The sequence below is a fragment of the Coprinopsis cinerea genome (assembly GCF_000182895.1).
Source record: "Coprinopsis cinerea okayama7#130 chromosome 3 map unlocalized cont3.3, whole genome shotgun sequence".
In the NCBI taxonomy this organism is placed as follows: Eukaryota; Fungi; Basidiomycota; class Agaricomycetes; order Agaricales; family Psathyrellaceae; genus Coprinopsis; species Coprinopsis cinerea.
The window spans coordinates 1,622,621-1,650,349 of NW_003307542.1; the positions used below are offsets into that span (position 1 = coordinate 1,622,621).

General features: G+C 51.5%; 9 protein-coding genes across 9 annotated transcripts; 4 read left to right on the top strand and 5 right to left on the bottom strand.

Annotated features, from left to right (window-relative positions):
- Positions 1 to 321: 321 nt before the first annotated feature.
- On the top strand, positions 322 to 5,108 carry CC1G_01938 (hypothetical protein; the record flags this gene model as incomplete). Its single annotated transcript, XM_001830250.2, has 10 exons — positions 322 to 1,328; positions 1,383 to 2,232; positions 2,292 to 2,582; positions 2,654 to 3,557; positions 3,636 to 3,751; positions 3,802 to 3,903; positions 4,164 to 4,428; positions 4,496 to 4,570; positions 4,624 to 4,701; positions 4,759 to 5,108. 10 exons carry the CDS (start codon positions 322 to 324, stop codon positions 5,106 to 5,108), a joined length of 4,038 nt encoding a protein of 1,345 aa, XP_001830302.2.
- A 66-nt stretch (positions 5,109 to 5,174) lies between these two features.
- Positions 5,175 to 9,379, bottom strand: CC1G_01939 (hypothetical protein; the record flags this gene model as incomplete). The annotated part of the gene is made up of 21 exons (XM_001830251.2): positions 5,175 to 5,310; positions 5,359 to 5,405; positions 5,458 to 5,598; positions 5,654 to 5,684; positions 5,737 to 5,867; positions 5,917 to 6,029; positions 6,087 to 6,093; positions 6,149 to 6,275; positions 6,335 to 6,422; positions 6,473 to 6,572; positions 6,635 to 6,677; positions 6,731 to 7,033; positions 7,084 to 7,129; positions 7,181 to 7,234; positions 7,288 to 7,318; positions 7,373 to 7,452; positions 7,507 to 7,736; positions 7,794 to 7,838; positions 7,895 to 8,004; positions 8,058 to 9,140; positions 9,200 to 9,379. The coding sequence occupies 21 exons, from the start codon at positions 9,377 to 9,379 to the stop codon at positions 5,175 to 5,177; spliced, it is 3,126 nt and encodes a 1,041-aa protein (XP_001830303.2).
- A 199-nt stretch (positions 9,380 to 9,578) lies between these two features.
- CC1G_01940 (ATP-synthase delta-subunit) lies at positions 9,579 to 10,419 on the bottom strand (the record flags this gene model as incomplete). Its single annotated transcript, XM_001830252.2, has 4 exons — positions 9,579 to 9,850; positions 9,922 to 10,010; positions 10,084 to 10,234; positions 10,300 to 10,419. 4 exons carry the CDS (start codon positions 10,417 to 10,419, stop codon positions 9,725 to 9,727), a joined length of 486 nt encoding a protein of 161 aa, XP_001830304.1. The 3' UTR covers positions 9,579 to 9,724.
- Positions 10,420 to 10,729: 310 nt separating this feature from the next.
- CC1G_01941 (glutamate-cysteine ligase catalytic subunit) lies at positions 10,730 to 13,472 on the bottom strand (the record flags this gene model as incomplete). Its single annotated transcript, XM_001830253.2, has 14 exons — positions 10,730 to 10,817; positions 10,870 to 10,990; positions 11,041 to 11,161; positions 11,215 to 11,493; positions 11,550 to 11,747; positions 11,809 to 11,921; positions 11,970 to 12,117; positions 12,175 to 12,291; positions 12,345 to 12,499; positions 12,549 to 12,688; positions 12,742 to 12,918; positions 12,974 to 13,093; positions 13,146 to 13,270; positions 13,323 to 13,472. The coding sequence occupies 14 exons, from the start codon at positions 13,470 to 13,472 to the stop codon at positions 10,730 to 10,732; spliced, it is 2,052 nt and encodes a 683-aa protein (XP_001830305.2).
- A 508-nt stretch (positions 13,473 to 13,980) lies between these two features.
- CC1G_01942 (beclin 1 protein) lies at positions 13,981 to 15,706 on the bottom strand (the record flags this gene model as incomplete). The annotated part of the gene is made up of 6 exons (XM_001830254.2): positions 13,981 to 14,119; positions 14,170 to 14,382; positions 14,436 to 14,524; positions 14,576 to 14,783; positions 14,839 to 15,611; positions 15,662 to 15,706. 6 exons carry the CDS (start codon positions 15,704 to 15,706, stop codon positions 13,981 to 13,983), a joined length of 1,467 nt encoding a protein of 488 aa, XP_001830306.2.
- A 584-nt stretch (positions 15,707 to 16,290) lies between these two features.
- Positions 16,291 to 18,363, top strand: CC1G_01943 (hypothetical protein; the record flags this gene model as incomplete). Its single annotated transcript, XM_001830255.1, has 1 exon — positions 16,291 to 18,363. The coding sequence occupies one exon, from the start codon at positions 16,291 to 16,293 to the stop codon at positions 18,361 to 18,363; it is 2,073 nt and encodes a 690-aa protein (XP_001830307.1).
- A 223-nt stretch (positions 18,364 to 18,586) lies between these two features.
- On the top strand, positions 18,587 to 21,642 carry CC1G_14181 (DNA polymerase IV). The gene is made up of 15 exons (XM_002911602.1): positions 18,587 to 18,751; positions 18,809 to 18,878; positions 18,935 to 19,022; positions 19,073 to 19,101; positions 19,161 to 19,232; positions 19,289 to 19,336; positions 19,389 to 19,458; positions 19,513 to 19,660; positions 19,719 to 19,836; positions 19,891 to 19,902; positions 19,957 to 19,971; positions 20,029 to 20,163; positions 20,214 to 20,588; positions 20,639 to 20,752; positions 20,805 to 21,642. The coding sequence occupies exons 1-15, from the start codon at positions 18,663 to 18,665 to the stop codon at positions 21,543 to 21,545; spliced, it is 2,124 nt and encodes a 707-aa protein (XP_002911648.1). The 5' UTR covers positions 18,587 to 18,662; the 3' UTR covers positions 21,546 to 21,642.
- A 146-nt stretch (positions 21,643 to 21,788) lies between these two features.
- On the bottom strand, positions 21,789 to 25,005 carry CC1G_01946 (hypothetical protein; the record flags this gene model as incomplete). Its single annotated transcript, XM_001830258.2, has 12 exons — positions 24,768 to 25,005; positions 24,626 to 24,712; positions 24,431 to 24,569; positions 24,166 to 24,377; positions 23,847 to 24,106; positions 23,563 to 23,793; positions 23,033 to 23,513; positions 22,821 to 22,964; positions 22,186 to 22,769; positions 22,053 to 22,136; positions 21,973 to 21,991; positions 21,789 to 21,913 (listed from the first exon to the last, which is right to left on the bottom strand). The coding sequence occupies exons 1-12, from the start codon at positions 24,988 to 24,990 to the stop codon at positions 21,789 to 21,791; spliced, it is 2,589 nt and encodes an 862-aa protein (XP_001830310.1). The 5' UTR covers positions 24,991 to 25,005.
- A 799-nt stretch (positions 25,006 to 25,804) lies between these two features.
- On the top strand, positions 25,805 to 27,585 carry CC1G_01947 (hypothetical protein; the record flags this gene model as incomplete). Its single annotated transcript, XM_001830259.2, has 6 exons — positions 25,805 to 25,880; positions 25,932 to 26,172; positions 26,234 to 26,347; positions 26,404 to 26,581; positions 26,634 to 27,485; positions 27,547 to 27,585. 6 exons carry the CDS (start codon positions 25,805 to 25,807, stop codon positions 27,583 to 27,585), a joined length of 1,500 nt encoding a protein of 499 aa, XP_001830311.2.
- Between the last annotated feature and the right edge of the window lie 144 nt (positions 27,586 to 27,729).

Consider the following 27,729-nt stretch of genomic DNA (forward strand, 5'->3'; position numbering starts at 1 on the left):
ATCTTTATCTTTGCATTTTATGTCGAGTCAACAGCACCGCCCATATCCACTGCAATGACGATTAGCATTCTCATTATCTGACTCGAGGCTGAGCTGGCTCAAATACGGGAATCCTGTATGTTTTCTCTGCAGTGGCGGGTTTATTGTCATAACCAACCGGAATAGAATATATCATGCACGCTTGGTCAACCATGAAGGTCCGAAGCGTATCACTTGACCCCGACGCGCTCTAGTCCAATTTACAACGCGTCTGCTTCACATAATGTCTCGCGTTCGGAGCATGCACAATTCTAAGCTCTTGCCTTCATCCCTGTAAAAGACATGGTCGGACCTAGATCGATGAGCAGGCAATGTGCTCTGTCGCAAAGTGACCCGGATTCTGGCCCGAAGCGACCCACCCTCCAACACCGGAAAAGCACCAAACAACTCGTCAAACAATACGAAGATGCAATCCTCGAGGAACAGGCTGCTAGCTCCAAAGTCTATTACGGCCGTGGTGGACAACAACCAGGCCTTTCGCGAGCACACTCGACCAATTCTCGTCCTGTGCGGAATATTGCCGCGGGTGAACCAGCAGCGACGAAACGTTCCACTTACCACTCCGACTCCCAGTATCCGCACTACAGGACTGGGCTGGCCTCTCCCCCAGCCAAGAAAGACAAGGATAACCCTCTCCGTCACTCCTTCCGAAATCTCCTCACTATCCTCAAAAAGGGTAAACTGGGATCGAGTTCTAAAGATCTGGATAAAGACAGGCCTATCTTCCCCCCTCCCGGTCTCTCAGCTACAAATTCTCGAGATCAAACTGGGGGACGTAACAGGCACTCCATCTCCAAAGAACTCCCGTTGTTGCCTCTCGCACTAAGCGATGATTCTCGCCCTCTCCTCTCCCGGTCGCAGACTCAGACAGGGACCCTCATCTATCTCACCACCTTGTCCCCTGTTGGAGGTGACGATTCTGATGGAAAGCGGACAGTCCACCCTGCTCCTTTGTGGACGACATCGACGATTACGCTAAAGGATGCTAAAATCACTGTTTCCTGGTTCAGTGATACGGATGGTGGAGGGACGACAATGATTCCCTGCATTCACGAGATCGATCTGGTCGGGTGCTCAGACATTCGATCGATTGACCTAAACGCGCTCGATCCTGCTGCTGTTCAAGCATTGGATGCGTGGGGCTCTGCAGGGAAAGGCCGAGGACACGCTGGCGAAGGCGAGGACGAGGACGAACTCAAGGTGTTCGAGATCCTTTTCGAGAGGAAGCCAAGGGAGGTGTTCGCTGTCAGGAGCGTTCGTGAAAGAGCAAAGTGGATTAGCGCATTCTGGTGAGCATTGGGTTTTGGGATGTCTTTAATGATCGAGCGCCCATCTCTTAATAGGGACTCTATCCTTCCATCTGGGGATACCCCACACCAGACGAAGGCAGTCGAAGTTCCTGAACCCTATCCCGACGCGTCGATGTCCTCGAAGTCGGACGAGCTCATGAAACCTCGCCCGCCATCTCTATCTACACCCGTTCCGCCTCGCATCTCAGGCCGCACGAGTACTGACAGATCCCTCCCTCCCCTCCCAGTCTCGCGCCAAAACTCCAGCTCGCAATCGCGGTCAGTTCCCGCCAAACCAAACGACTCGTTTAAGCATATCACGAATGAGATCGTCAAGACGCATAGCAACAATAGTATGGCAGGTAGTGTGGCTAGCAGCAAGTACAGTAGCGCCAGCTCCATACCAGAACTTCCCACCCCGATTCAACTCCGGGTTTCATCGAGGTCGCAGTCGAGCAAAGGGAGGTTGAAAGTAAAGAACGGGATGCTTTCGCCGGATGGCGGCAGTAGTGTCTATTCGCGAGGGAGTCCACTATCGTCTACGTTTTCCGACTCGAGCTCTGGCACTGCGTCAACTGGTCTGGCTCGCCGACCCCCCAGTTCGAGTATCGCAAACCTTAGTCATCTCTCCGTGGTCAAACAAAGGGTAGCCCAGATGGAGAGAAAAGGAAGCGATGCGACTACACCACCTACGCCAACACAACACGGAAATGGAAAGAGGGCGGGAGGTGGTGCCAGTGGGGTCTCACTTGGTTCTCACCAAGGCACGCGAGCTGGTTCGATCTTCACCTCAGGCTCGGGCTTCTCCAGCAAAGTCAACAATAGGAACAACAGCAACCTCCAACACCAAAGCTCCACCTCGGACACCGCCAAAGGCTCGAAAAGCTCGAATTCGAACCCCTACGTGAGTGGAAGCAATGAAATCGTACGATGGCGGTGTTATCTCAGTCTCACTACTTGTAGCAGGAGAAGAAGAAGGGGGGACAGGAGCAGGCGACTAAGAAGGCAGGTACTGGTGCTACAGCTGGTGATGCAGGATTTGCCCCAGGGGGTGGTAATGAAATGCCTCCCGTCTCGGGGCTTCCTCTGCCGGAGCGAGGTCCGACAGGTATTGATCCTGCTGGGCTATCATCCAATGCGACTCGAATGAGGGGTGAAGATTCCATAGGGGATTTGGAGGACGAGAGTCATTCGCTTTCTCCGCACCATGATCCTGCACCGGTGTTAGGAGCTTACCCTGGAGCAATCGTATTCGTAAGTAGTCCACGGTTCCAAGCGGAACCCACTCCTGTGGAGACGGTGCACTTCTAACGGTGTATTTCCAGAATAAATCGACCTTGAAAGGGGACGGCGAACATCAGCAGTATTGTCATAATGAGAAAGAAACTAGAGTGGTTTCCATGGACCCCGGAGTATCGAATACTCAGACGTTTGTTGGTCGGGAGGAGAAGATGAGAAGACAGGTCGGGCTTGATGAGCTGCAAGTGATAGCGAGTGGAGTGCGAGAGATCAAGCTCGTCTTGGGAGGGTTGGGTGTAACCGGGGAGGGCCAGAGTGCGAGAATCAGGACCGGGTCCAGCGCAGATGTCGTATCAACAGCGGACTTGGCCGCTGGTGACGGTAATGCCGTTGGAGATGGACTCGGTGGAAATGGAACTGCAGTAGGAGTAGGCGTCGTGATAGGGGCCGCCAATCCGACTATAGTTAGAGGTGGAGCTCCAACCATACACCAAATCGCGCTCGGTCTGGATCACCGCCTCAATACTGCGAACGAGACATTATTGCATGTCAAAGAGGCGCTGGAAAGTATGGAGAGGCGGTTGGGGATTGCGACCCGCAGGGATGGAGGCTCGAGTGACCGCGACAATTTGGATTTTAGCCGAGGCTCCGGGATCGACTTTGCGCATGGCCGCGAGAGGAAGGGCGAAGGTGATAATGATAAGGGTGCTATGAATAGAAATCGCAGTCGGGGTGGTGGCTCTGATGGGGCTCGAGATGGTAGCGGGGTTGACAGAGCTGATGGGGATGTGGCAAATGGTGTGGCAGAGGAATTGGGAGCGCTATTGCGAGACATCAAGATGCAGTTGGCTTCTGAGCTCCCTGTGATTAATAACAGGATCTTGGAGCTCAGTAAAGATGTAGCCGATGCTGAAAGGAGGCAGGAGGATCATCGTTCTCGGTCGTCGCGAACCCATGATGTCACCAGCCCTGGTTCAGTTCACCAAGCTGGTAAGTCGCCTTTTCGTCCCTCTCAAGGAGGGATCCGTCCGTTCACCGTAGATGCTCAATTTCGTCCTACCGCTTTAGCCCTTGATTTGATCCCTTTGCAGACAACTTTGGAGAAGGTTCTGGGTATAGTTGGCACCAATCATGCCGATTCTGCTGCCACCAGCCGGGAGTTGAAGCAAGAAGCAAGTCCCCTTGTTTCGCTCTATTGAAACGATGAGCTAATCGGCGTTTCATCCTTAAACAGGTCACAGGAATTGTCTCTTTGCTGGAAGATGATGTCACACATCGCGAACAGCAGGCTCTGCAACAGGTTGACAGCGTCCGCTACTTGAATGAACTCAACAAAGTGAGCTTTAACTGCTTCTATGAACAACGCGCATTCAAAGGTTTTCTGCGTGCCTTTCTCAATACTCCGACTCCGCTTGGTGCCGTACCTCGACGCTCGAACAAACCCTAACTTTTAATCTTAACCTCACCAACCAACCTTGACGCCTAACCCATCACTCCTTGCACTTCTGTCTGTCGGGCGGTAACAACCTCCATGATGCTTCGGAACGCAAACTCGGACAGTGGCTAGAGGCTTTCGTTAATAACGGAACATCGCAGATCCAATCGCTGGCAGCGAATATCGATGCACTGTGCGCCGAGCTAGGAACGCCTGTCACTTTACCTCCTGGCGTCGATGGCGATGGTGGTGGCAGTATGGATGGCACGGGAAGTGTGCAACAACATGGAGCGCCTGGAAGCACCCATCTTCTGAGCAACGTCCGCCAACTGGTCCTCGGGATGAAGGCGAGGGATCAAAATATGGCTTCTTTGCAGGCTTCTGTCAATGACCTTATCGCTGTTCTCAACTCCGAGAGTCGTCTTGGTGAGCACCGACTTGAAACGGGGCCCCTTTTCACTGGTCGAAAAGCTCTAACTCGATTGTATCCCAGATTCCAATGAACTGGCACGGATGATAGAGCTTCAGAAACGGAACCAAGAAGTGATGCTGAGAACCTTCACAAATGGTGTGCTTGATCTCACCTTACCTCTACTCTCGCTGACTGGGGCCAACCCACAGAGATATCCGGGGAAATTAAAGGCGAACGGTTGCGCTTCGTAGAGGCTATGAGAGAAGCTACAGCCATCAACGTTCAGCGTGAGCAAGTCGTATGCCACACTTCAAACAAAATCTGACATTCATCCCTGAACCTAGAACACGTTGAACAGTTCAAAAAGGAGCTTGGTCGTGAAGTCATGACCATGGCAAACGAGCTGGAACGCTTGCAACGCGACAAGCAGGACGTGGAGCACCAGATTGCCGATCTCTTCACCTTTTATTCCAAAAAGAAGGCGGAGACGAAGCTTCCAAACCCCTACTTGCAGCGCAACAACAGCACCGGCCCTGCGGAGGCCAAAACCACCAAAATTACGGCGACGACCAAACCGCTGGATATCGATACGTCAAGAAGGCATAGGCATCAAAGCCTCGACCCCAGGTATTATAAGGTATCCGACACTACTGAGAGACCGCTTCCTTTCCCGAAGGAGATGCACTGGGGGTAAATATCTACATAATATAATATAGTATAAAGCACAGGTGGCGAATAACAATATGCCTGACGGGGAGACTTAGGTCCAGGTCTTTTTAATCGACACAGGAACTGGAGAGTGTGTTCGGGCGTCCCTAGTCTCGACTTGACTACGCCCCTCGTCTATGAAACGCGCAGTTGCGGCGATCCGGAAGTTAGTCGGGACAACGGTATGTCTGTCTATGCGGTCAGCAAAGCTCGAAGAAAAGTGTTGCACGACTTACTCGTAATATTCCTGAACACCCGAACCGTCCATGACCAAAATATCTCCCTAAAGTCAAGGTAAGGAACGTGTACAGCCATGGAAAAAGGAGACCACGAACGTGTCTTAGGACAAAGCTCATCAGACAAGCTCGGTTGTCGCCACTGTATCTTTTCTGAAGCCGGAAATGCATCAGAGCAGGAGAACCTAATGACAACCCTGCAACGACGGGCCCGAGGCCTTTTTCATCATCGCTGTGGAACTGGGGGTGGTCGCAATCAATATGAATGTACACATGAACGGGGGAAGGACTGTACAGCCATCTTCTGTGATTCCATGTAGGCCGCTCTGCAGGGGTTTCGTTAACGAAGGACATCGAAAAGGAGGACTGTCGACATACGTCAAAACTTCATTGAACTCTACGCCTTTCCCAAGGGCCTCGTATATCCGCCGTTGGATGAGTTCTCGCGCATGAATTACAGCCATTGGGGCTTGGTCAAATGGGACAGTATTCTCTGTCCCGCCAACATACTGGAAGCAGCGTCAGCATCGCGATGTTCTTGGGGGTTAGGCCACATACATGATACGGAACGCCAGCTACAGTGAAAAACTTGGTCAGGCCAACGGCAACTAGAGGCAGTTCGATAACTTCACCATTGTGCGAGAAGTAATTGGTCAGAAGGGCCCCGCGACCTGGTACCCGACATTAAGATGTAAACTCGAAGGGATTTGAGAATCCAAGGCACTCACATTTGTGCTGGAGGAAAGTGGCGTTGAGAACTTGAAAGAGTAGCGGTATACCAGGTACTCACCGCTCGCATAGGCCATCGTCTAAAGTTCAATTCGCCATTGTTCGCCTGGTCCTGGTACTCTTTGAAGATATCATTCACTTGGTCCTTCGAAGATGGCGCATTGCACTTGATATGATGCAGGTAGCCTCTGTGAGCAGACAATTGTAAGCGTTCATGTTATGCACGGGCCACGCAGGCGCTTATCACCTGTTCTTCGGAAGTGCGATGGTCTGGATCTGTCCGACTGCACCAGAATCGCCGATAGGAAACGTGCGCAACCGTTCCCTGATAATTCCTGGGAGAGAAGATTTAGATCAGACTACATATGAAACTACTGATACGTACCGCAGTTTGGTGCTATCCATTCCGCATCGAAGTCAATCTTCAAAGGTTGGTAGCAAAACTCGTTGGCCTGATGAATCCTACTCGGAACGCGGTAGACTTGCTTGAAAGCGAGGCCAGGTTAATATGCGGCAACAGAGATTGGGGAGGATTGACTGTGCCTACATCGCAACCTTGCGTACTGCATTTCCAATACCGCCATTCGGTCCTTAGGAAGGAAACTCAGCACTGTCCACACACACTGGGAGGGAAGATCCTCACCTGCAAGATAGGCGACCGCATTTTGAACAGTGGAATCCCCGCGTAAATGCGGTCGATGTGGTCACCCCGTCCGCCCGTTCCGCCACAAGAGAAGGCTTGAGTGATTGGTGTCCCATGGGCAGGACGCAACCATCCCGCAGCCTCAGAAATTCAGGATGGTATTCCAGTTCTTCCGGGAGGTAGTTTGCAGTATCCGGGGACCTCCAGAACATGGTACACTTGGAATTCAAGCAAGCCCAAGTGGGCTGGAACACTTGCGGGGACTTCTTGTTGCAGAACTGACACTTTATGGTATCCGGGGTGCTGAAGACTTCGTCAGAGAAGGGCGCCAACAGGTATACAGGTTCACTCACTCGGTCTTGTCAGCGTCATGTTTCACCGCGTATTCTTCCAGCTTCTCTGTCCAAGCGGTCAGAACTTGAATATGCCGCATCGGGACTCAATATATACCAGGGGGGCCCGCATCTACGTCCTCGTCATCGTCAAACCGTGACGGAATTGGTTCTTGGCTGGAATTCAATGACCTGAACGAGTGTATACATATCTTCGACTCTAACCTGTCGCTTCCCTTATCCACCAAGGATCACCCTGGAATCAATAGTCAGGGTCGGGAGTTACCGAAGGAAAAGCGAAGTGACCAACCTGTCCTTCACACCATTGAAAAGCAAACTTGAACCTAACCACTCGGCCCTGTTCAGTCTCAACTTTCTCCTCGTATTCAGCTGGGGGATGAGCACCATCAGTAACTCCCTCTTACCAACTCCGAAAGCACATACCCCACGCGTCCACAATCATATAGAACCCCAGCACGGTGTATGCAATGCCCATGGATGTTAAGTCAAAAGGAAACCAAGAATAGCGATCGTCGATGACCAAAGCCAACGGCCTCTTCTCTTCGTACGTCCTGAGAAGAGCTCGAACGGATTTATCGGTAGCTTCCTGGTCTCCAGCTGCTTTGACGGTGGCCTTTCCTTTTTCCATGTGCGTACTTTCTGCCTTGCCTCCGCTGCAGTTCAAAGCGTCGATGAAAGAACGGTTTAGCGCCGTGTTTGAGAATACTTACCCGTGGGAGATGATCAACCGGCCGCCGTGAGCAAAAATATCTCGCCTGTGGGCATGTTGAGACGGATGAACGAACCGAGTGGTAAACTGGCAACCACTCACTTTGCGCCAAATCCCCCTAGCATATAACCTTTGACAATATCATTCGAGAAGTACACTCCCCCTTGGTAACTCCTAAACCATTCGAAGGTTTCACAAACCTCTTGTCGAGTCTACAGCGCACCTTGTCAGAATTCAGTTGTTTTATATATGTTGCAGGGCGTACCTGTGCCCAAATGGGAGGGAAACTGAGAAGAGACGCTTTGATAGACTTCGAAGTCGATGAAGTAGATGTAGAGACAGTCGGGACCTCTCGTGCGCCCGCGACAGCCGATAGGACTACCTTGGTTCCTGGCAAGGCAAGCGGTGCTATTAAAGCTTCCTCCTTCACCTTGTTCGCAGCGTCGCATACCATGGCGACTGGCCCGTCTTTGATTGAAGCAACCTCCTCGCCCACGTCGCCCACGATAGCCTGAAGAGCTGGGGGATTAACGGCCTCGCTAGTGTTGGAAGGAAGCTCGCAGTGAGTCGCGATGAGAGCAGAAGGTCTGCTCTCCGGCTGGACGGGGGACAAAGGCGGCACTGGCGTATTCGCGAGGGAGTCGAAATCATGCAATGGTTTGCTCCTGTTCCCGTTAGGGTTGGAATTTGGGCACACAACGGAGTCTTTGCCAGTGGTGTGGTTATGACTCGGAGCTGTGTCATGAGAGACAGAGTCTGAAGCTGTTACCTTTCTAGTTGGCTTCACGTCATTGACACGGGGCGGGAACGATCTTGCGTTTCTTCCGGGATCTTGCCAATGCTGCGAGTGTTTCCAGGTAGAATGCGGGGTAGCTCGCGTGGGATTGGGAATAACTGGCCTGTTGCTGGGACAAAAGGGGGGAGGTGGTTGTTGAGGACAATGAAGTCGATTCCACGAGTCGTGATACGCCCAATGCTGGTTATTGCGATATTGTTGCGGATAGCCTTGGTGGGGATGTGACTTTGGATACTTGGATTGTGGAAAGTATTGATTCCCAGTATCGTTATATTTCCGTTTATTGAGGTGCCAATCGCTGCCTCGCCATTGGTTGACAGGTATCCTCGGTTTACAGTTCTTGTTGCAAAAGGCTCTGAGCTCATTCTGGTGATGGAGCAAGAAGTCAAGTCCAAGGCGAGCATCCTTGGAGTTGGTCGACAGCCAGGTGTATTGGAGGGCAATCAAGAATACCCCGCCTCGATCTCGGTTCTCATATGGGCGAGAATGGCTTGGAAGGCTCAAGGCGGTTAGGCGCTGGTACGTATTCTGAACCCATCTCTCCCATTGCGCCTACGAAAGTAAACTGGGCCATCAACCATCAAGTCATGGAGGTTCTTTTGAAATCTCACAGTTGGGTCTTTGGCTTCGAGTCCCTGAAGTAATGTGCTAAACAGCTCTTCCCGCCTGGCTTTCTCCTTAGGGTCCTCGTGCGGAAACCCCTCCGGTACCGGCAGACTTTCGATTCGTTTCAACAGACCGGGTTCGAACGGCGGGAGCTGGATTTGACTCCCTATGGCTGTGAAGTTCATGGCGAATTCGCAAAAGGCAAATGGTCAAGGATAAAGCCCAGCAAGAGGGGCATTCCAACGGGTTACGTGGGATGGTGGTGGTTGTTCAGGAATAAACTCGTCAATGATGGTATGTGAACCTCCTCTTTAGGAGCGGCCCGAGCAAGGCGTCGGACTCCAGATCCACCCGTTGGGTCCACAGACCCGTGTCAACGGCGACGACGCGCTACATGCCATGTGTATATTGCGCAAGCAGAATGGTAACCAGAACGACATCACTCTCAGGCCCGACCCTCAGCATAAAGGAAATGAAAGAGTTCAGCAAGAGAGTATAGAGAGAGTCAGATGCTATAATTATCTACATGTCTACTTTGCGAGAGCGTGTTGGAGGGCCTCGTACACGTCGGCTTCGATGCGGGCCTCTGTCTTGACCTCTTCGGAGCCATTTCCAGACGCGACCTTGGTGGCTTCAGCGAGGTTGGCACGGATTGCCTATGCGAAAGAACACGTTCCACAGTCAGGACCGGAGAAGACACAATACGTAAGGTTGTACGGGAGCGCACCTCGAGCGAGAAGTCCTCCAGAGGGGCAGCCTCAACAACGTTGATAGTGAGCTTGTTGTTGGGGTGGACGGTGGCGAATCCGCTGGAAACTGTCGGCAGAAACGAGGCCAAGAGTACTCCGTTAGCCGTGCCTCCAGTCCTCCATGCTGAAGATGCACGCACCAAAGAATTTTTGGGTTCCCGAGGACTCCATAACCTCAACGACACCGGGCCTTAGGGATTCGATGGAAGGAACGTGGTTGGCGAGGATACCCATGTCTCCAGACTCGGCGGGAATGTTGACTTGGACGACATCTTGTGATGTGAAGATGGCCTGTAAAGAGTCGTCGTCGTCGTTCCAGTTAACCCGAAGACACTCTAAAAACGCGCGGTACTGACCTTGTGGGGGAGGACCAACGACAACTTCAACTTGTCGCTGACATCGGCGTAACCACGTCGTCCCAAAGCAAAAGCGGGTGCGCGCCGAGCGACAGAGGACAGCAATCGGAAGGACGACATTTTGTGAGCTGGTCGACAACGAATTTCGTGTGCTGACGGTTATGCCTCTCGGCCAATGCCGGCTCGCTCAAAGTCGTGGGAAATGACTGCCGAATAGCCTCCGTCTTTGGGATAGGGGCTGATCCGACGCGCCTCGTTGACTTGCCAGCGGTTCACCTCACAAGATTGTGCTTTTCTGTCTGGTCATGGTTTTTCCCAATTTCATGATACAGTCAATATCTTTAGATAGTACAATGTTCAAAACCAAGCAAAGCATGAGCATAAATATCCAATAGACACCTTCTACTCTCCCGGGTCTATGCATTCTCGTCTAAATACCATCCAGGTGTCCCTGGTCTTTGTTGCCGCCTGTATAATATTCAGGCAACAGATCGGGCGCTTTCCTGACTCCTCGTTCGCTGTAAGCATATATTAGTGAGAAACCTCCCATCTAGCGTAAGTAGCACGTACATCTCATCGACCGCGACCATTAGGTCATAGTTGATCTCCTGAGACACGACCGAGTCGTGCTTATAGGCAGGGTGGGATCGTACAAAGTTCCTCACCCAAGTGGCGCACGTTAGCAACGACCCTAGTCGACGATAAGTAAGCCATGGATGGTGCATGAGCCACATCACTTACCATTCGACCGTCGACGAACAAGGTCAAGGTACTGTTGGATCTTCGTTAGTGCAGTGGGTTCAATTTCGAGGGTGTCCAGATAGGCTTCAACAAGGCGAAGCAGTCCAGGGAATTGGTCGCCCTAATAGAGACAGTCAGTGGCTGAAGACAACGAAGCGGAGACCATGTACGGACCTTCCCATTGAAGATCTCGTTCAACGTCATCTCTTCGTACTCGTCGGAGACGGAATGTCCGTTGACAAATCCGTCTTCGGGGAGCACAGGTGGAGAGAAGCAGTTTCTCAACTTTTTCTCCTTGGGGCCCGTCCCGCTATTGCAGCTGCATGATGACGTTGGTGAAGGTGTGCGAGTCGAAGCGGCACTACTTCCGGGCGTATAGACGTCCTTTCGGAAGTAGAATTTACATTCGTTCACGGCATCACGCTGCTGTGCTCGAGCCATGTTTTCATCGACCTATTAAAATATTAAGAGGCTTGTTTCTCGATGAAGCCAACAGGGTTGAGACGCACCTTCGAGATCGGGATGTAAAAGTTGAGTTGGAACTTGAGGATCGCCCGTGACAGCAGCACGACGAACACTGAAAATGCAGCATTCTCAAAGTCTGTCATCTGCACTTCCATGCTTCTGAATTCAACTCTCCACCCAATCTCCGAGTTGGGTGGCGGTGGTTTGAATCGGAGCGTCTGCCAGTTGGTGGATTGGAGATTCTAGTGGGTCGGCACGTTGTATTAGTCGGAAGAATGTTGATGCAATCCGGGGCGGGCGTACCTCGAAGTGGTCGCTATTGGTGGAGTTGTCCTGGTCTAGGTTTTCAAGGAAAATGACGATGGGATCCCGGATGAACAGGTGCGCAATATGCTTGGAGAGGAGGTCATCAATTCCTATCATGCTGTTAGCTTCGAACACCGCACTACTTCGCAATCACTCACCATGCTTGCGAAGCCTTTCAAAGATAGCCTCATCGTACGGCACGTAGGTATCATTGTACTCTGGCCTATTCGTCCAGTCTTCCGAAAGGTATAGATCCACACTGTCGTAGCGCGACTTCGGGATACGGAAGCGATCGTTCTTCAAAGGCTGTTCATTCCACGTTTCAGAACCCGCAGAAGCATATGGCAAAGTGAGAAGAAGCACCTTCAACCCACGTTCTTCCTCTGTGCGACAATCGACGCTTCCAGCGATCACGTTCCAGCGACAGTCGACATCAGCAAGATAACCTCGCCAAATCGGGCTTGCTGCACTCAGGGCCAACTGTAGTGAACAGGTGAAGAGGCGAAGGAATTTCGGAGAGTTGCAACACGTACCAGAATCGGTCCAATGGGAATGAGTCCATCATACATTCGCCGCGCTTCTGAGACGTTGCAAGATTGAAAGGTTAGCTGCAGGCAACAGCAACCCATGCCAAAGCCCATCGCGTCCATATAGATGTGGTCAGGCAAGGCTGCCCCATCCTTCGCCTCTGACCAAACTATGAGTACAAAGTCCGGCTAATAATATCTTCTACTCACCGTGGTCTTCCGGATAGATGTTCCTGTCCCACGGAATCGTTGGATCAATGAATGGGCGAGGCGTATTTTTGTCAAAGAAGATCGGGAGGTTGATGGCTACCTTGGAGCCTCTTCTGCTCCGAATGTTGGCAGTCAACGTCCTGAAAAGTGACGTCAAATTTGCAAAAAGGTGCAGTGAAGAGAATCAGCGTACGGAAAGCGTGCATGAGGGTTGGTAATTTCTTCTGGCAGGAACAAGCTGTGGCTCGAGACAGCGTCGGCGGGATCGAAATAGGGTTCTGTGAACTGCCCTGGGGCACCAAGGCGGGGGAACGAGGTGAAAGTCAGTGGTACTTCGTTTGGGTTTAAGTGTTTACGAGCCAGGCTGCGTCTGATAGCCCATGCATCAGTAAACTATCCTTGTCCAAGCAGCATAGAAAACGCACCTATAGCGCATGTTGTTCTCCACAGAAAGGAGATCTTGAATAGACCCGGTGTATGGCGATCCAGGAGTCGATTCGAGCATGTAACGGCCATATTCAGGGTGGAACCGAGGGACCGAGACGCTGAAAAAAAGGCGTGAAAATCGACACACTCTTGTCGTAGCACTGAACACACCTGTCCGGACAGTCCGCACAGATATCGTCCACAATCGAGCTGAGCTTCTCGAGGATCTCGGTCTGACGCAGGGAGAGTTTGGCGTTCTTCTGCTGGTTATCAAATGAGACCACCATGTACTCGACCTACGCAGGCTTTGTCAGTTGTGCCCTATGTAGCATGGTGAAAGGTGCAGACCTCGTCTCCCCAAAGCAGTTCATCGCCTGAACGGTCCTTCAAACGATCCCAGATGTGGAGGAACTGGGTGATTCCATGAGTTCTGACATGGTCTGCATATTTTTTGGCTTCTGTCCATGGGAGAGGAGTTCCGACAGAGAGCAGACCCATTGCAGGCAACCCGAGGTGAGTGGGGATGGCCTTTGGGCCTTACCAGAGGACTAAAAGCAAACTAAAAGAAGGAGAAATCTCGAAGGCGAGCAGCTTTGTAAGATTGCTAATGCAGGGCGAGAAGGTTCCGTTTGCCGGACGGAATTAGTCGCGCTGTTCCGGCCCGAATACATTCAGTTTGGAAGACAGTAACGCTCTGTCATCCATTCGATGGGCTAGTTTTTCAAGGCCCTTGTGGGTCGATCAGGCAGAGGAAGAGGTATTCGTGACCGTCACTTCAGAGTGGCGCTCACTCTGGAGAGACTAGAGCATAGAGTCATCGTGGCATGAGATCGCGTCATTCATTCCAAATGAGATAGAGCTGATCAAAATCAAAATCATCAGTTCGGCGGGACTACTACTCTAGTTCAATATGCACAAAACAAAAATGTACCCGCGAACTATCTGCGGAACTGACAGTTATACAAAGGCATCGGTCATGACTTTTTATCGGAGAGCTGCCACGGGGTCAACCATTGGCACCATTCGTTGCCCATTTCAAGCATATCTTGAGCGCCAGAAGTACATGTCGTAATGACTTTGTCCACGCTTCCTCTTGGTTGAACTGCAGCTTCACGGAAACATCCCCGATCTTGTCCTTAGATATTCTGGAAGGTAGCTTAGCTGAGGTCCATTTCCTGACTAAACGAGGACTGACTGATGAGGAAAGTCGATGCCCGCGTCTTGGGATTTGATGTGGTCCATCAGGTGCTTCAGACAATCCAGAAAAGCGACCATCGCGATGTCAAAGCGGCGATTATGAAGCAATCTCCCAAAGTGGAGGTCCCCAGATCCGTAGAGTTCGTAACTGGCCTTGTCACCCGTGGTTTTCTCAATTCTGGAGAAGGAACCCATAGGGACTAGGCGATAGCTGAAAGTTTATTAGCTCAATGGTCGAGAATTTGGCAGCGGGAGGCTAGTCACCTTTCAAATGTGAAGTCCAGCTTTCTGGCGATAGTATGTAGTAACAATAGCGTCTGTCCCCAAGCTGCATTAATCTCAGCCCATTCCACCTTTCGTTTCATCAGCAAGGCGTAGACCCGAGAACCGATAGGAACACTCACAGGCACACTAGGAACGCGCCCCAGCCTTAGGCCATTTATTGTGCCAAAAACGCCATCGTGTCCGATACAGAACGCGTCGTTATAGACGTTAGTCCGTTCGAGCCTATCTAGGGTCGCGGCGTCTGCGGCGTACGCAGCTCGCAAGGTTGCGAGCTGGGCTGCTTGCTGCTCTTTCACCATAAGCTGGTCGTTATGCATCCTCCAGAACCTTGCACGAGCAGTCAGCACTCTTCTCAAGCAAGGGACCAAACGGTCGCACTCACTCAGCCTCTTCCGCCTCCAACGCTTTCTCATCGAGTTCCAACATACGGAGCTCTTCGTCGAGCATCTCTCGTTCTCGTTCTGCTTCCTTCAGTTGTTCAATAGCCAAAGCTTCCTCGACGCGCAATTTCTCAATCTTCTTCTCAGCCTCCGCGCGAGTCATCCCCTGAGCTTCCCGCTCGCGTTCTTTCCGGACTTCCTTCTCAAACGCGATATACCCATCCCGCTCCTTCTTCGTTTCTTCCAGCTGTTTCCGTAGACTTGTAAGGAGGATCTGCACACACTCCGCGCAGAGCGGATGATCTATCTCTGTGCGTGTTGATAGCAGGTTGAACAGTCGAGCGGTGGATCTCAGATGGTGAGAGAGGGGGGACGGGCTTTCAGGCTCTGGCTCAGCAGTCTTCGTTGCCACGGTCGATGGGTGCGTGGCATTGGAGTCGCTCCTAACGTTCGACGGGGCTTTCTTGGCTCTAGGGGTTGACACGGGCTGCGGGGGTATCGCTCGGATGACACTGTCTTGCAATACGATAAACGATTCGTTCGGAAGTGAATCACGTTGTGGTTGCTTCGATTGAGCTCGGGGCGACAATGGGACATTCGACCTGGAGGATAACGATGATCCCGTTGTTCTTTGCCATGTCCCCTTGGATATCGCTGAGGCTGTTCTCTCCGGTTCTTGTCCTTGTTGGGAACTGGGTATCAGTGGAGGGGGCGGCAAGGTGCCCGCTATCATGTCATAGGCGCCAGGGGCAAGATCTACGAGAGAAGCATCTAGCTGGTTGAATTCCAATAAGCGGGTGCACAAGTAAGGTTGAAGCCACGCACCTGTATCGGTTCTTTACATTGCTGGCAAACCAGTCCGTAACTCATTGCGAAACTGAAACCAAGTCGTGGGTCCTTGAGCTTACGGTCAATGGTCAAGTCACAGACCCGGCCCGACAGTGGCTGTCCATGCATGTTTGCTCTTGCTTGGCCTCGCCTCAATGCGAGAGCTCAGCAAGTGCCTCGGGCTTTTGACTGGTACTGCTTTCATCTTCACGCCTTTCGAAACGAAAAGAACTCGAGCACATTTCGTCAAATGGAACGTGTTGACTCACCACCCCACCTGTACATTTCTTTCAAGTCAAAGGTGTTCCATATATCCTTCTACACAGATGAGATCCAGCCGTAGCTAGCGGTTTAGGTTGCCTCCCTGAAACTCCAACAGTTGGAGGATAATGGTCGCTTCTAGAACCACCATCTCAATGCGAATGAATCTCCAATCCGTCGCGGGGCTGATACGGACACGCGGCAAACGGATGGGCAGAGGAGGTGGGATGGTGCACTCTTACTCCAACCTCACATTGTACATAAGTTGAGTTGGATGCAGTCGCAATAAGCAGCAATTAGCCCGTCTAGATCTCAATGTAAGTAACCCTGTTCCAAACGATGTAATAGTCTGACTCTCCTCCTAGATGACTTCACCCGCCTCTGCCGTCTTCGCGCTCATCATTGGCATCGACAGCTACAAGTCAGGCAGTATCTGGAACCTCCACTATTGCGTTGATGATGCTGAACGCGTCGCACACTGGCTCTATGAAGACCTCGACGTACCCAAAGACCACGTCAAGGTTCTGACGGATGGCCAGGCTTGCAAGGACGATATCGAGCGCGCATTTAGGGACCACCTCGTTAACAACACCGCAATACAGAAAGGCGACGCGATTTTGGTTTACTTTTCAGGTCATGGGAGTCAGGTGTCCGCACCGAAGGGCTGGTATCGGGGAATGCGCAAACAAAGGACCGTGGAGGTCCTCTGCACCTACGACTTCGACACCAGGGACGCTCAAGGACTTGGACGTGTCGCAGGGATATCCGACCGATCCCTGCACGCCATGCTTAACGAGCTTGCCGACGTCAAAGGGGACAATATCACTCTGATTCTCGACACTTGCTTTAACCCGTCCCAAACCCCAGAGAATATTCGGGAACGCAGCCGTACCCGATGGACCCCTGCGGGCAAGACCTCAAGTGAAGACCTCTACCGCGGGCTTTGGCCATCCGCACGGGCTGACCTTCAAAATCCTCGATTCGGATTTTTGGAACCCTCTCCGACTAAATACGTCGTCCTCATCGCGTGTTCACCGGGCAATATCGCAGTCGAGGGGAGGGAGGGTGGTCATTTCACTGCCAGTTTCCTCCAGGCCGCTTCTTCTGTCCCCCTTCACCGAACCACGTATGCGCAATTGTTCGATTGCATCAACCGCACTGCCCTGGAGGAGGGCCAGAAAGCGATATGTCTTGGCAAACACAGAAATCGCATCTTTTTCGATGACATCCCCTTCGTTGTCGACGGGAGGTTCCTAGCCGTCGCTTTGTGCACCAAGCGTGAAGTCAGAGTAGAGGCTGGTTCCGTCCACGGCGTCATCGAAGGGTGCGAACTTGCCCTTCATAGCCACAACTACCGGAGGTCGAGGAATCCCTCGCTGGCCACGGTCGTGGTCGTGGAGGCGCACCCGACGTGGAGCTTAGCTCAAATCAAGACCCAAGACCTCAAAATACCCAAATCCTGTTGGGCTCGAATAACCAGATGGAACAATGAACCCCCTTTCCGAGTCAAGTTGAAGGCTTCCATTGCTTCTATCGTGGCTATCTGGAGGTTGAAAAAGGAGCTACCATCGTACGCTTTGCGTACCCTCAGGGGTTCCGGGGTGACCACACAAGCAGTCGAAGAGAAAGGCGAGGCCGACATATCGATCAAGGTTCAGAGACGCAGTGTCGTTGTGGAAAGGCATGATAATATGGGCCTGAATGGTTCTCATGTCATCAGCTTAGAGGAGTCGGACGCGGTCAAAGTCATCAACGATGCTGCCACTTTCAACCTACATTTACATTCCAACAACCCTTCCCAACCTTTGGAGAATGTTATCCGGGTCGAGCTGCACGATGTCGACGGACATGCTGTTTCCAAAGTAGGCCCCAATCTTCTCAACCGCGATAGCAAGTCGATAATCCATTATGATGACAGAAGTAACATGGCATTCAATATGGTCATCCGGAACTTCTCGACACTTCCCCTGTGGCCCTATGTATTTGCCATGGATCCTGATATTTATACGATGGCCCTGATTTATCAACCCCCTCCTGACTTTGACGACGCAGATACCGACGTATCATACAGGAACAATCGCGTTCGGGCACCTCCTTCGCCACTACCGCCAGGCGGAATCGTGGATGTTGTATTCAACTGGCCTTCCCATCCGCATACCCACCTTCTCTCCCCTCACGGACTTCCTTACAAGTTCGGATACCTCAAGTTGCTACTATGCTCGAATCCAATCGGGAGCCTGGCTTTCTTCAATGACTCCCAGTCCCCATCCTCAAGGTGCAGTAAACCGCCTCCCCCGTCACCAAATAGCTCTATGGTATCCTTTTTCGAGAGGACTTCAATCCTCACGAAGAAGGGTGGGCATCTGGATGGCATTTGGGATTCGTTCCTGTACCCTGTCGTTTTTGCAATGAATTCGAACGTTGAACTTTATATCTGACTTGTATAGACTCGGTGACCTTAACTCACGTATATGATCGTCACTGGGGTATGCTTTACGCGCTACTTAATGTTCACTCGTTTTCTGTGATGCGACCTAGAGAATGCCTTGAGTGAGGATCGAACTCGAGACTTTTCCAGTTACACGTGACACGTCATGATCGCGCGCGTCGGTAATCAAGGAACGCGCCGCTGGACGCGGCGAACCCACTCTTGAACCCGAACCACGATGTGCTAACGATTTTCATCGTCGTCCTTTCTCAGCCAAAGAAACTAAATTGGGATGTCAAATTCAAGAACATGACATCCACCGGAAGTTTCCCTGAACCCTCCCAACAGAGCGAGTCTCTGACCAGGCGACTGGCCGGCCCCTCAGTTACCAAGGCAGGGTGAGCTAGTAGGACTTTTACGCGGCCATGGCTTAACCAATTGTTAAACTACAATAGGCTCGCTCATGACCAAACTGAAATCAACCGCATCATCCTTGAGGCTTCCAAGGGATCCAAGTTCTACGAGGTTCGCGCCGCCCTTCTGCTCGTTTGGACCTTCCTCTCAGTTTGTGACATTCTCAGAATGAGAAACGCAAAGACAAGGAGTTGACAGAGAAGATCAATAGGATACTTCAAGAGAAGGAGGAAGCGATGCTCGGGGCAGACATGGGTAATACTCGCCTTCCTCTTCCAGGCAATCTAGGATGACAGTGCAATTAGCAAAGTTGGAGGCAATGGCCGATCAGCAGGTACTGACAAACAACATCCTGACCTGTTACTTCGGAGGTCATGCTAATCTTCCATGTAGATTATGAAGCTTGAAAGCGAACGAGACCTGTCCCAGTTCATTGTCCACGTTGACATGGACGCGTTTTACGCAGTTGGTGGAACCAGTTCCTCTCTTCATGTTTGTTGGCTCATACAAACGAATTGCAGAATGTCGAGATTCTCCGAGATCCCAGTCTCAAAGGAAAGCCGTTTGCTGTACGTCTCAGGACTCCTCCTACTTCGTCCATTTACTGACCAATAAAACAAGGTTGGTCGCGGGGTCATGAGCACCGCATCGTACGAGGCCCGCAAGTATGGCGTTCGCTCGGGCATGGCAGGCATGTCTTCCCCCCCCTCGTACGCTTTGCCTGGCTGAAACTCTTCCGTAAAAGGATTCATTGGCAAGAAATTGTGTCCCCAGCTCATCTTCGTCCCTGCGCACTTCGATTTATATTCGAAGACTTCCGCTCAAATCATGTCAATATTCCGGAGATACGACCCAACTATGTGTCCCGCTGGTGTTGATGAAGCGTATCTGAAGTTGGTCTCCCATTTGTTCTTTCCCATTGAAACATGTCACTGATTTTCTGAATGTAAGCGTCACCGCTTACTGTAAACAGCATGGCAAAACCGTGGACGAAGTCGTCTCCGAAATGCGGAAAGCTGTATTTGACGAGACTCAGCTGACTGTCAGTGCCGGGATAGCACCCAACAAGGTTAGTTCCTATGTGCCGCCACTACTATGAGCGATAAATCCATTCTCTATCTAGATGCTAGCCAAGGTATGCACCAGTGGTATCCTCGTATAATCATTCTAAACTTTGGCCACAATTTAGATTTGCTCAGACAAGGTAAGCTTTATTCTGCCGCTCCTTTCATGGGTTGGTTCATTGACTTAGGTCCAATAGAACAAACCTAATGGCCAATTCAAGCTCGAATTCGAGCCTGATTCAATCAAAGCTTTCATGCATTCTCTTTCGATCCGCAAAGTACCTGGAGTCGGGAGGGTCAACGAACGGCTTCTAGACTCGATAGGGATCAGAGTAAGTCATTTGTGAAGCTCGTTGACAGGTGATGCTCAGCCATACGTTAGACGTGTGGGGATATCTACCAACAGCGAGGGGTGATAGCCTTGATGGACAAACGTTTCGGACTAGACTTCCTCCTTCGCGTTTATCTTGGAATTGCTTCGAATCACGTCGCTCCTCACGCTCGCGAGGAGAGAAAGAGCATAGGGGCTGAGAGAACGTTTTCTACACTGGATTCTAATCATGCAGATCCAAAGAAAGGAAGCGTCGCCATTGTGGCCAAGCTCGAAGAAGTGGCTGAAGAGCTCGTGGAGGACATGAAGAGGGAAGGCTGGGTTGGAAAAACAGTTACATTAAAATACAAGTTAGACACCTACCAAACGTTCACCAGGGCCAAGCAGTTCTCCAAGTGGATCACAACGAAGGAAGAACTTTTTAATGTAAGTTGCTCTGTTGTCCAACGTACGCATACTCACCCACAACTCGACAGACGGGAAAGGAGTTACTGTTGTCAAGATTTCCCTTAAGACTCAGGCTCATAGGCTTGAGGCTGACGAGGCTGAAAGACCTGCGAGCGGAGTCGAAGTCTACGGGTATCAAGCGAGTACGTATTGATCGCATTTCCGCAAGCTCTTCAATAACCTTGTTGTCAACAGTTTTTCGAACCCATTAAGCAACAGCAGGACAGAGACGATGCTCATGGCCCTCGTAAACGGAGACGTCTTGACCCAGAACTTGAAGAGGCAGACGACGAGCCCCCAGGGTCGCAAGATTGTATGCCCGGCTTCCACGAACACGATGAAAGGGACATCGAGCTGGCAGCATTCGACGATGACGGATTCGAGGAGGAAGGATTTGCTATTGTTGAAGACCCGAAATCCATCTCACACACCCCCAAACATGGTCCTGGCAAGGATCCCAAACGACCTAGGCCACCTGTATCGGCCCCGGCTTGCAGCCCGCCAAATCACATACCCCCCCAAACCGACCAAGCCCCTGTGCGGACGAGGGCCATCAGTATCGGGCCCATAAGCGAATCTGCTGGGAGAGACGGCGTTTTTCTACCACCGCCGCCAGAAGAGCCGCCTGAGCAAGACTTACAGGAATGCCCTATATGTGGGCGAAAACTACGGACCGATAATCAGGGGTTGAACTCGCATATCGATTTTTGCCTCAGTCGAGACGCTATTTGGGACGCTCAGACCGAAACTGTTCAGAGTGCCGGCCGTTCTGGCCATGCGAGAGCCAATAGCGAGGATAGAGATGGCAAGAGGATCACGGCTCACTTGGGTAAATCGAGTCACAAGCGCCCGACTGGTGCCAAGGGCAAAAACGCCTCAACAGGATCCAGGCAAGGGGTGTTGCAGTGGGTGAAACAGGAGAGCAGGAAGAAGTAAGAGCGAATTGGGCAGTTTCCTGTTGGATTTTATTTTTGGGGTAACATATAATGGCAATTTCAATGAGGGTAAATAGGTGCACAACGACGTGGATTTATGTGGATTCTTTATCTCAGAAACGAGTGAGACCGTTTCAGTCAGTGCATGTTGCGATAGGTCTAGTTTTTGGCTTACGATGAGAGAGGGGAAGATGGCAATTCGAGAATAACATTGGCGTCTTTCGTACCAGCAGCTTCCACGGAATTACTTTCTCGAACTAATTTCTTGTGTTTGTTTGATGAAATCTTCTTCGTTCCACCCGTAGTAACGCTTCAAGCGTTTGCCAATGTTCCTCAGCATGATCGGATTGAGAGTTGGATCAGGATGGGCTACGCGGAAGGAAGAGGGTCAACACAGAATGATGCTACGAAAGAGAAGTAATACGTACGCTTGTGAATGGTGATGGACTATAACAACGCACCGCACACCGGTCAGTCAAGGAATCAGTGCATATAGCCAACTACTCACCCTGTCCCTCTTGTCAGGAGGGTCGAAACGAACACTAGAGCCTGCTGTACTGGGATCGTACTCGAAGCCCATCTCCCTCATAAGCTGAAGCGCTGGTTTAGCGCCAGAAACCATGACCAAAAATTGTGGTTACCTTCAAGAATGTCTCCCATTTCATTGGGGCAGGCTGCCTACCCGCATCCTCACTAGTCTTGAGCAACTGATGCATGGAATCGGTGGCTTTCTTGCTCAGCCTCGAGAACCAAGTGTATTTGGGGTTCTTGTCACCGTGATCCTCTTCCTTCTTGCCGAAGCCCATCTTCGACAAGAGTCCGCCCTTCTTGGTTTCGTGGATGGAACCCGAGAAGATAGAGGCATGGTCAGGACGAGACTTGATCTTAGCCTTCTGCTGGAAGTCTGATTCAAGTTGCTTAAGGTACGAGTGCGAGGATTGTGCCTGGGTAGTTTCCACAGGGATGTTGAGAGTTGAAGCGGAAGCGCCGATGGTCGAGCGACCAAGCGTTGGCGAAGTGGGCGACGTAGGCGCGGCTTGGGCAGCGGCAGGCCGAGGGCTATCAGGAGCCTCTGCTTCATCGCCAGTCCTCTTCTTCTTGGGCTTCTTCTTCTTCTTTTTCTTGCCGGCGGAAGGTGTGACTGCGTCTTCGTCCTCGACTTCTTCCATAGTGGTCTTGTGAGAAGCAGGGGCTTGCTGCTGCTGTTGTTGTTGCTTCGCAGAAGCTGATACACAGTGTTAAAAGTCGTACGAAACCTTGATCGACTTCGACTTACCAGGAGTGGGCTTGGGTGGCGCGGTCTTGGGCACAGGCTTAGGCACGCCAGTAGGGGTTGCTCGGAATGCACCACGAGCATTGGGCCTGGGCTCGGTTCGAGCTGCGGTTGGCTTCACCTTGGGGTCAGACTTGAATAAACGACCTAGACATAGCGCCCATTGTAAGAACAGGTGCACAGAAGAGAGTCAACGGACTTGCCTCGAAGTGAACCCAACGCCTTTAAGAAAGGGTTACCCTTCTTCTCGTCCGCCTTGAGAGGATCGAGCTCAGGGTCAGCGGGTGTTGAATCGAACCAATCTACTTCATGGCCTGCTTCCATGGCCTCACGAATAAGTTCTCTGATCTCGTCTTCTTCGTCTGTATCGTAGTCGCTCTCGCCTGTCTCGTAATCGTCGTCATCGTCTTCTTCGTCAGAGTCGATCTCAGAATAGTCGTCGTCGTCAGAACTGTTAGATACCGACTGCAAGGCGGGCATGGAGTCTGCAGAATCGTCGTCATCGGGGCCCTTGAGAGCAAGGAGTTTCTTCTTTTGTCCTTTGGCGCGCGGAAGACCGTTGATGTCCTCGTCCTCCTCATCCGAATCTTCGGCGAGTTTCTCAAACCAATAAGAAGACCATTGAGGTTTGAAAGTCAATGATTCGTCCAAAGCCCAGAGTCTGTCAATATCGATACCGGCTTCCTTGATATAGTTCTGGCGCAACAAGAATGAGCTTGATTCAGAGATGCTGCAAATAACATACCAAGTTGATACCCTTCCAGATCTTCTCAAGGACCTCCTTCTTCTTGGTGGCACCAAGAGGGTAAACTAGGTCCTTCCAATTGCCGATTTCACCTGAAGCCTGGCGCGAGAAGATACCGGCGTCAATCCACCTCTCGAAAGCTTCGGGCATCTCACGGCGTTCATTCCGCCATTGTTCGTATTCCGGACCCAACAAAGGCTCTTCCAACAAGGTCTGAAGCTCGACACAACGCTATTGACAGTATAAATCAGGACACAGAGGATCCATGAAACAGGGTGGCTCACCGAGAGGTCGCCAATCGCATTAGCCATTGCCTGAGAAAATCGCTTGCCCTCGTGGGGTGCCTCATCAAGACATTCCTTCAGAAGCTGGTACAGAACCGCCTTCGGGAATGGACTTTGGGGGAAACAGAGCTCAATGATGATGCTGTCCAAGAAGGACTGGGTAACTGATCGCAAGATTTTTTTGTCGTTCCATTCAAAAATGACCTCTGGCTCGCCAGACCCTTCGCTGGGCCTGGTCTTGAAATATTCTGAGTAATGCGCTTTTGACAAGAGATCAGACGATTGGTCACGGGAGTCCGTGTATTCCAATGAAACTTACGGGCAGTGGTGGCCAACACCGATAAGTAGTTGTGGGACAAATCCACCAGATGGTTTACCAAATCGAACAGGACCAGGTACTCGCTCCTGAGCGTCTGATCCGTCTTGAGTTTCGACTTCAAGATCTTCTCGTCCACCACTTGACTCTGGACCTTCCTCAAAGTGTCGGTCACAAGCTTCCATGCCGAAGCAAGCATATACGAGTTGTGGACTCTGACGAGACGATGAAAACATGATGGGACGGACCATAGGGAAGGCCCACTCACCTGGTACCGATTATCTTGGCGACATTAGTGGCATTGCGTCGCGGTTCAGTATTGGGGCGCGTTCGAGCAACTAGTTCACCCTCAATGATGTCGCGGAACAGATCCGGGTCCTTCAAGTTGACGATATCGTCACGGTAGACTGTATACAAAATATTGGGAAACCGTACAACAAACTGGGAAGAAGTGGATACTTACTGCCGAATTGCGAGTCTGATAGTCTGAGGGCATTCTCAAAACGGAAGGGGGTCATAACGGCCGTTTTCATCTTTTCGATGAGTTCCTCTAGCAAAATAGGCCATCAGAACAATCGCCTGGATGAGGAACACAGAAAACCCACCCGCCAAAAGGTCAAGCTTTTCGCGACCTGTGATCTTGTTGCTGGCGATGATTTCGCCGGTCCCCATCGCCCCATGCTTTCCATTGCGAAGAATTAGGGCACGGGTCGTGGTCGGTTTTTCAACATACTCTCTTTTCTTGCCCTTGGTGGGGTGCGAGATTACCTCCTTGGGGCCTGTTGTGGTAAGAGCTTTGCTTGTCGCTGGTTTGGATTTCGGTGCCATGGTGGTGGACAAGAAGAAACCCCTTCAGGATGAGCGCTGAGGCTTGCCTCAACAGTAATTGCTGTTTTGCGGCACTCCTATTTGTCTCTATTTTGTACTTTGCCTGTTCCGGTCAGGTGTATTGTATTTGCTGTTTCCCAGAGGATTTCTGTCACTTTCGAGGGGTCCACAAGCTCAAGCTCTGAACTATACAGCTGCATACTGATAACCTCTTGTTACGAGAGATAATCATTAGTGTGGCACTTGGGCTCATTATCCCCAAGCGTGGTGTCCTGAGAAAAGGAGGGGCTAATTGATCGTAACCAGCCTGACGACGCGTCTGGGACACTCGGTCTATTCCTAACATCCATCTGTCCAACTGTTCCAGCGGGGAATATCAATGAATTCGATGTCATCTTCTGCGATCTCAGGCGTTAAAGAGACGAGGCAATGCTCTTCTCGTGTGCTCGACTGTCGATATCTGTCCACAGACTGCCAGCTTGGGTCTTCTTTGGCTTGTTCCTCCTCTTCGTTCTCACCTCGTTCTTTTCAAGCCCGGGGCTTTCTTTCGTTCTCCCAGTTCATGGTATATTAACGCAGGTCCAGTATACCTGAATTGTCTTCGCCTAGATGGCTTCTTTCAATTTGACCAGTGAGTATTATCCACCTTTGGACCGGAACTGGAAAGTGCTGAGTTCAAGGAATCTAAAGTTGAGGACTGCTCCCCTCTCTTTTCTTACACCCCAGCTGGCGCCTGGCAAGACTCTCCGTCAGATGATACGCTCGTTCAAGTGCGCCTCCCTGTTTCTTGAACGCCACCAGAATTGACACAGGGATGGGACAGTCTTACTCTGGACAAAACTATCATCGCACCAGTGTTCGAGGTGCCTCTGCAGTTATCGACTTCCGTGGTAGGTAGCCTCCCGGGGATCGTATCCGACAGGCTCACAAGACGACATCAGGAACTGGAATCACACTCTTTGGGGGACGAAGGCCTGGTTATGGACGGTACACGGTCACCGTTGACGGGCAGACTATCATTGCCAACGGAAATGCCGACAGTGCTCAAGACTCGACGAACCAAGTGTTGGCGACTGTCTCTGGGCTCGCACTTGGAAACCATCGTGCTGTGCTCACCAACCTCGACGAGTCACCGATAGACATCGATTCTGTCACTGTCGTTGACCAGCTTGGTTCCCCAGGGTAACTTTGGCTCCCGATCCATTGTTGGCGTCCAACAACTCACCATTTACACTGATAACAGATCTCAAATCCGCGTGCAAAACCATGATGACGCATCTCCTGTCTTCACCTACCTGCCATCTACCGCCAGTTGGAACATTAATCGGCGCGATGCTTTCCAAGGCGGAACACTGCAGTATGTCATCCCTATCAAACTGGCTGGTTACCGGAGAAATCACACCGTCTTTACAGCTACAGTCAAGAGCCAGACGCCGCCGTGACCATGAGCTTTGCAGGCGAGGCTGTTGCCCTTTATGGCACGATGTCTCCGGACCGCACGAACATGAAGATTACCATCGACGGACAAGAAACCATCCTCACGGGTGGATCGAATGGTCATGCATCGCGTCTTCATACCAAAGTGCTTTTGGTGAGATGGTTTGAATTTTTTGCCTACGGACGCCATTTAACGCAGCCCACAGTATTTCCGCAGTGGACTTAGTCCCGGCCAACATACCTTTACTTTGGCTGCCGAAAACCCCACCCGGGAGGCACCTTTCCTTGATATAGATGCTGTTGCTGTGCTGTCAACCGCGTCTTCGAGTGATGGTCCAAGGCCAAGTCAAGTCGTCCCCGGTACGCTCTCACCGACCAACACCTTGGGCTCGGCCACGACGGGGTCACAAAGCTCCTCTGGTCTTTCTAAGGGTGCCATCATTGGCATTTCGATAGGTGGTGCTATAGCGCTTATTCTCTGCATAGCCTTCTGCGCCTTTGCTTTCTTCTGGCGGCGAAGGCGGAGAGAGAAAGGCAGAACAGGAATCTTCATACCGCCCTCCCCCGTCTCCCCCGATTTGCCTATGCAGCAGGATCCGAAAAAGATTGACCGGGCCATGATCTCTGGGCCACTTGAAAACTCTGTGTTCGTCTTCCCGCCGCCGCCTCCGCCTCCTGTGGCCAAGCCCAGCCCTCCGGTTGACAACGCTCGACATTCGATCGCGCCCAGTTATTACGGAAGTCCCATAAGTGGCCAATCTTCGATTTCCAGTCCAACGTCTTCTCTTAGCAGCATTCCAATGCTCTCTCCAATGCCGCGGTTTGGATCTCCCAGTATTCCCAACACAGGGTACTCGTCGTATGGCTATGGACTGAGTCCCATGGCCCCGACCGTCCGTTTCCAGTCACCGGCCCCGAGTTTGCGGTCTGCTTCGTCGAATAGCCCTTTGCTACGCTCACCAGCTCGTACTCCTGCTATCCCGCCAAACTGGGGCCTTCCTAGTAGCCCTGCGCCTTCTCAAGTGTCCAGGCCCAATGATTACTTTGTGGCATCATCAGTGAGTACTGTATTATTGTCATTCCCATATAGCTTACTTATCTCAATGCGATTTGGCACAGGACCGCTTGGCCAATCGCTCTACTCCACGACCTTTTTAGTGGCCGACAGTTGGACGATGGCCGGTCCTCAATGGTTGGGAGCCCAATTAACGCACGGGACTTCAAATGACGCTGTACGAACTTTGGACCAACATCACGGACACTTGGACTTTGCACATATTATCATAGCCTTTCGTTCACTGT

Coding starts and splice junctions, on each gene's coding strand:
- CC1G_14181 (XM_002911602.1), top strand. CDS start 18,663: ATGACATCCACCGGAAGTTTCCCTGAACCCTCCCAACAGAGCGAGTCT. Junction 18,879..18,934: donor AGGGATCCAAGTTCTACGAG/GTTCGCGCCGCC, acceptor TGACATTCTCAG/AATGAGAAACGCAAAGACAA. Junction 19,102..19,160: donor AGGCAATGGCCGATCAGCAG/GTACTGACAAAC, acceptor TCTTCCATGTAG/ATTATGAAGCTTGAAAGCGA.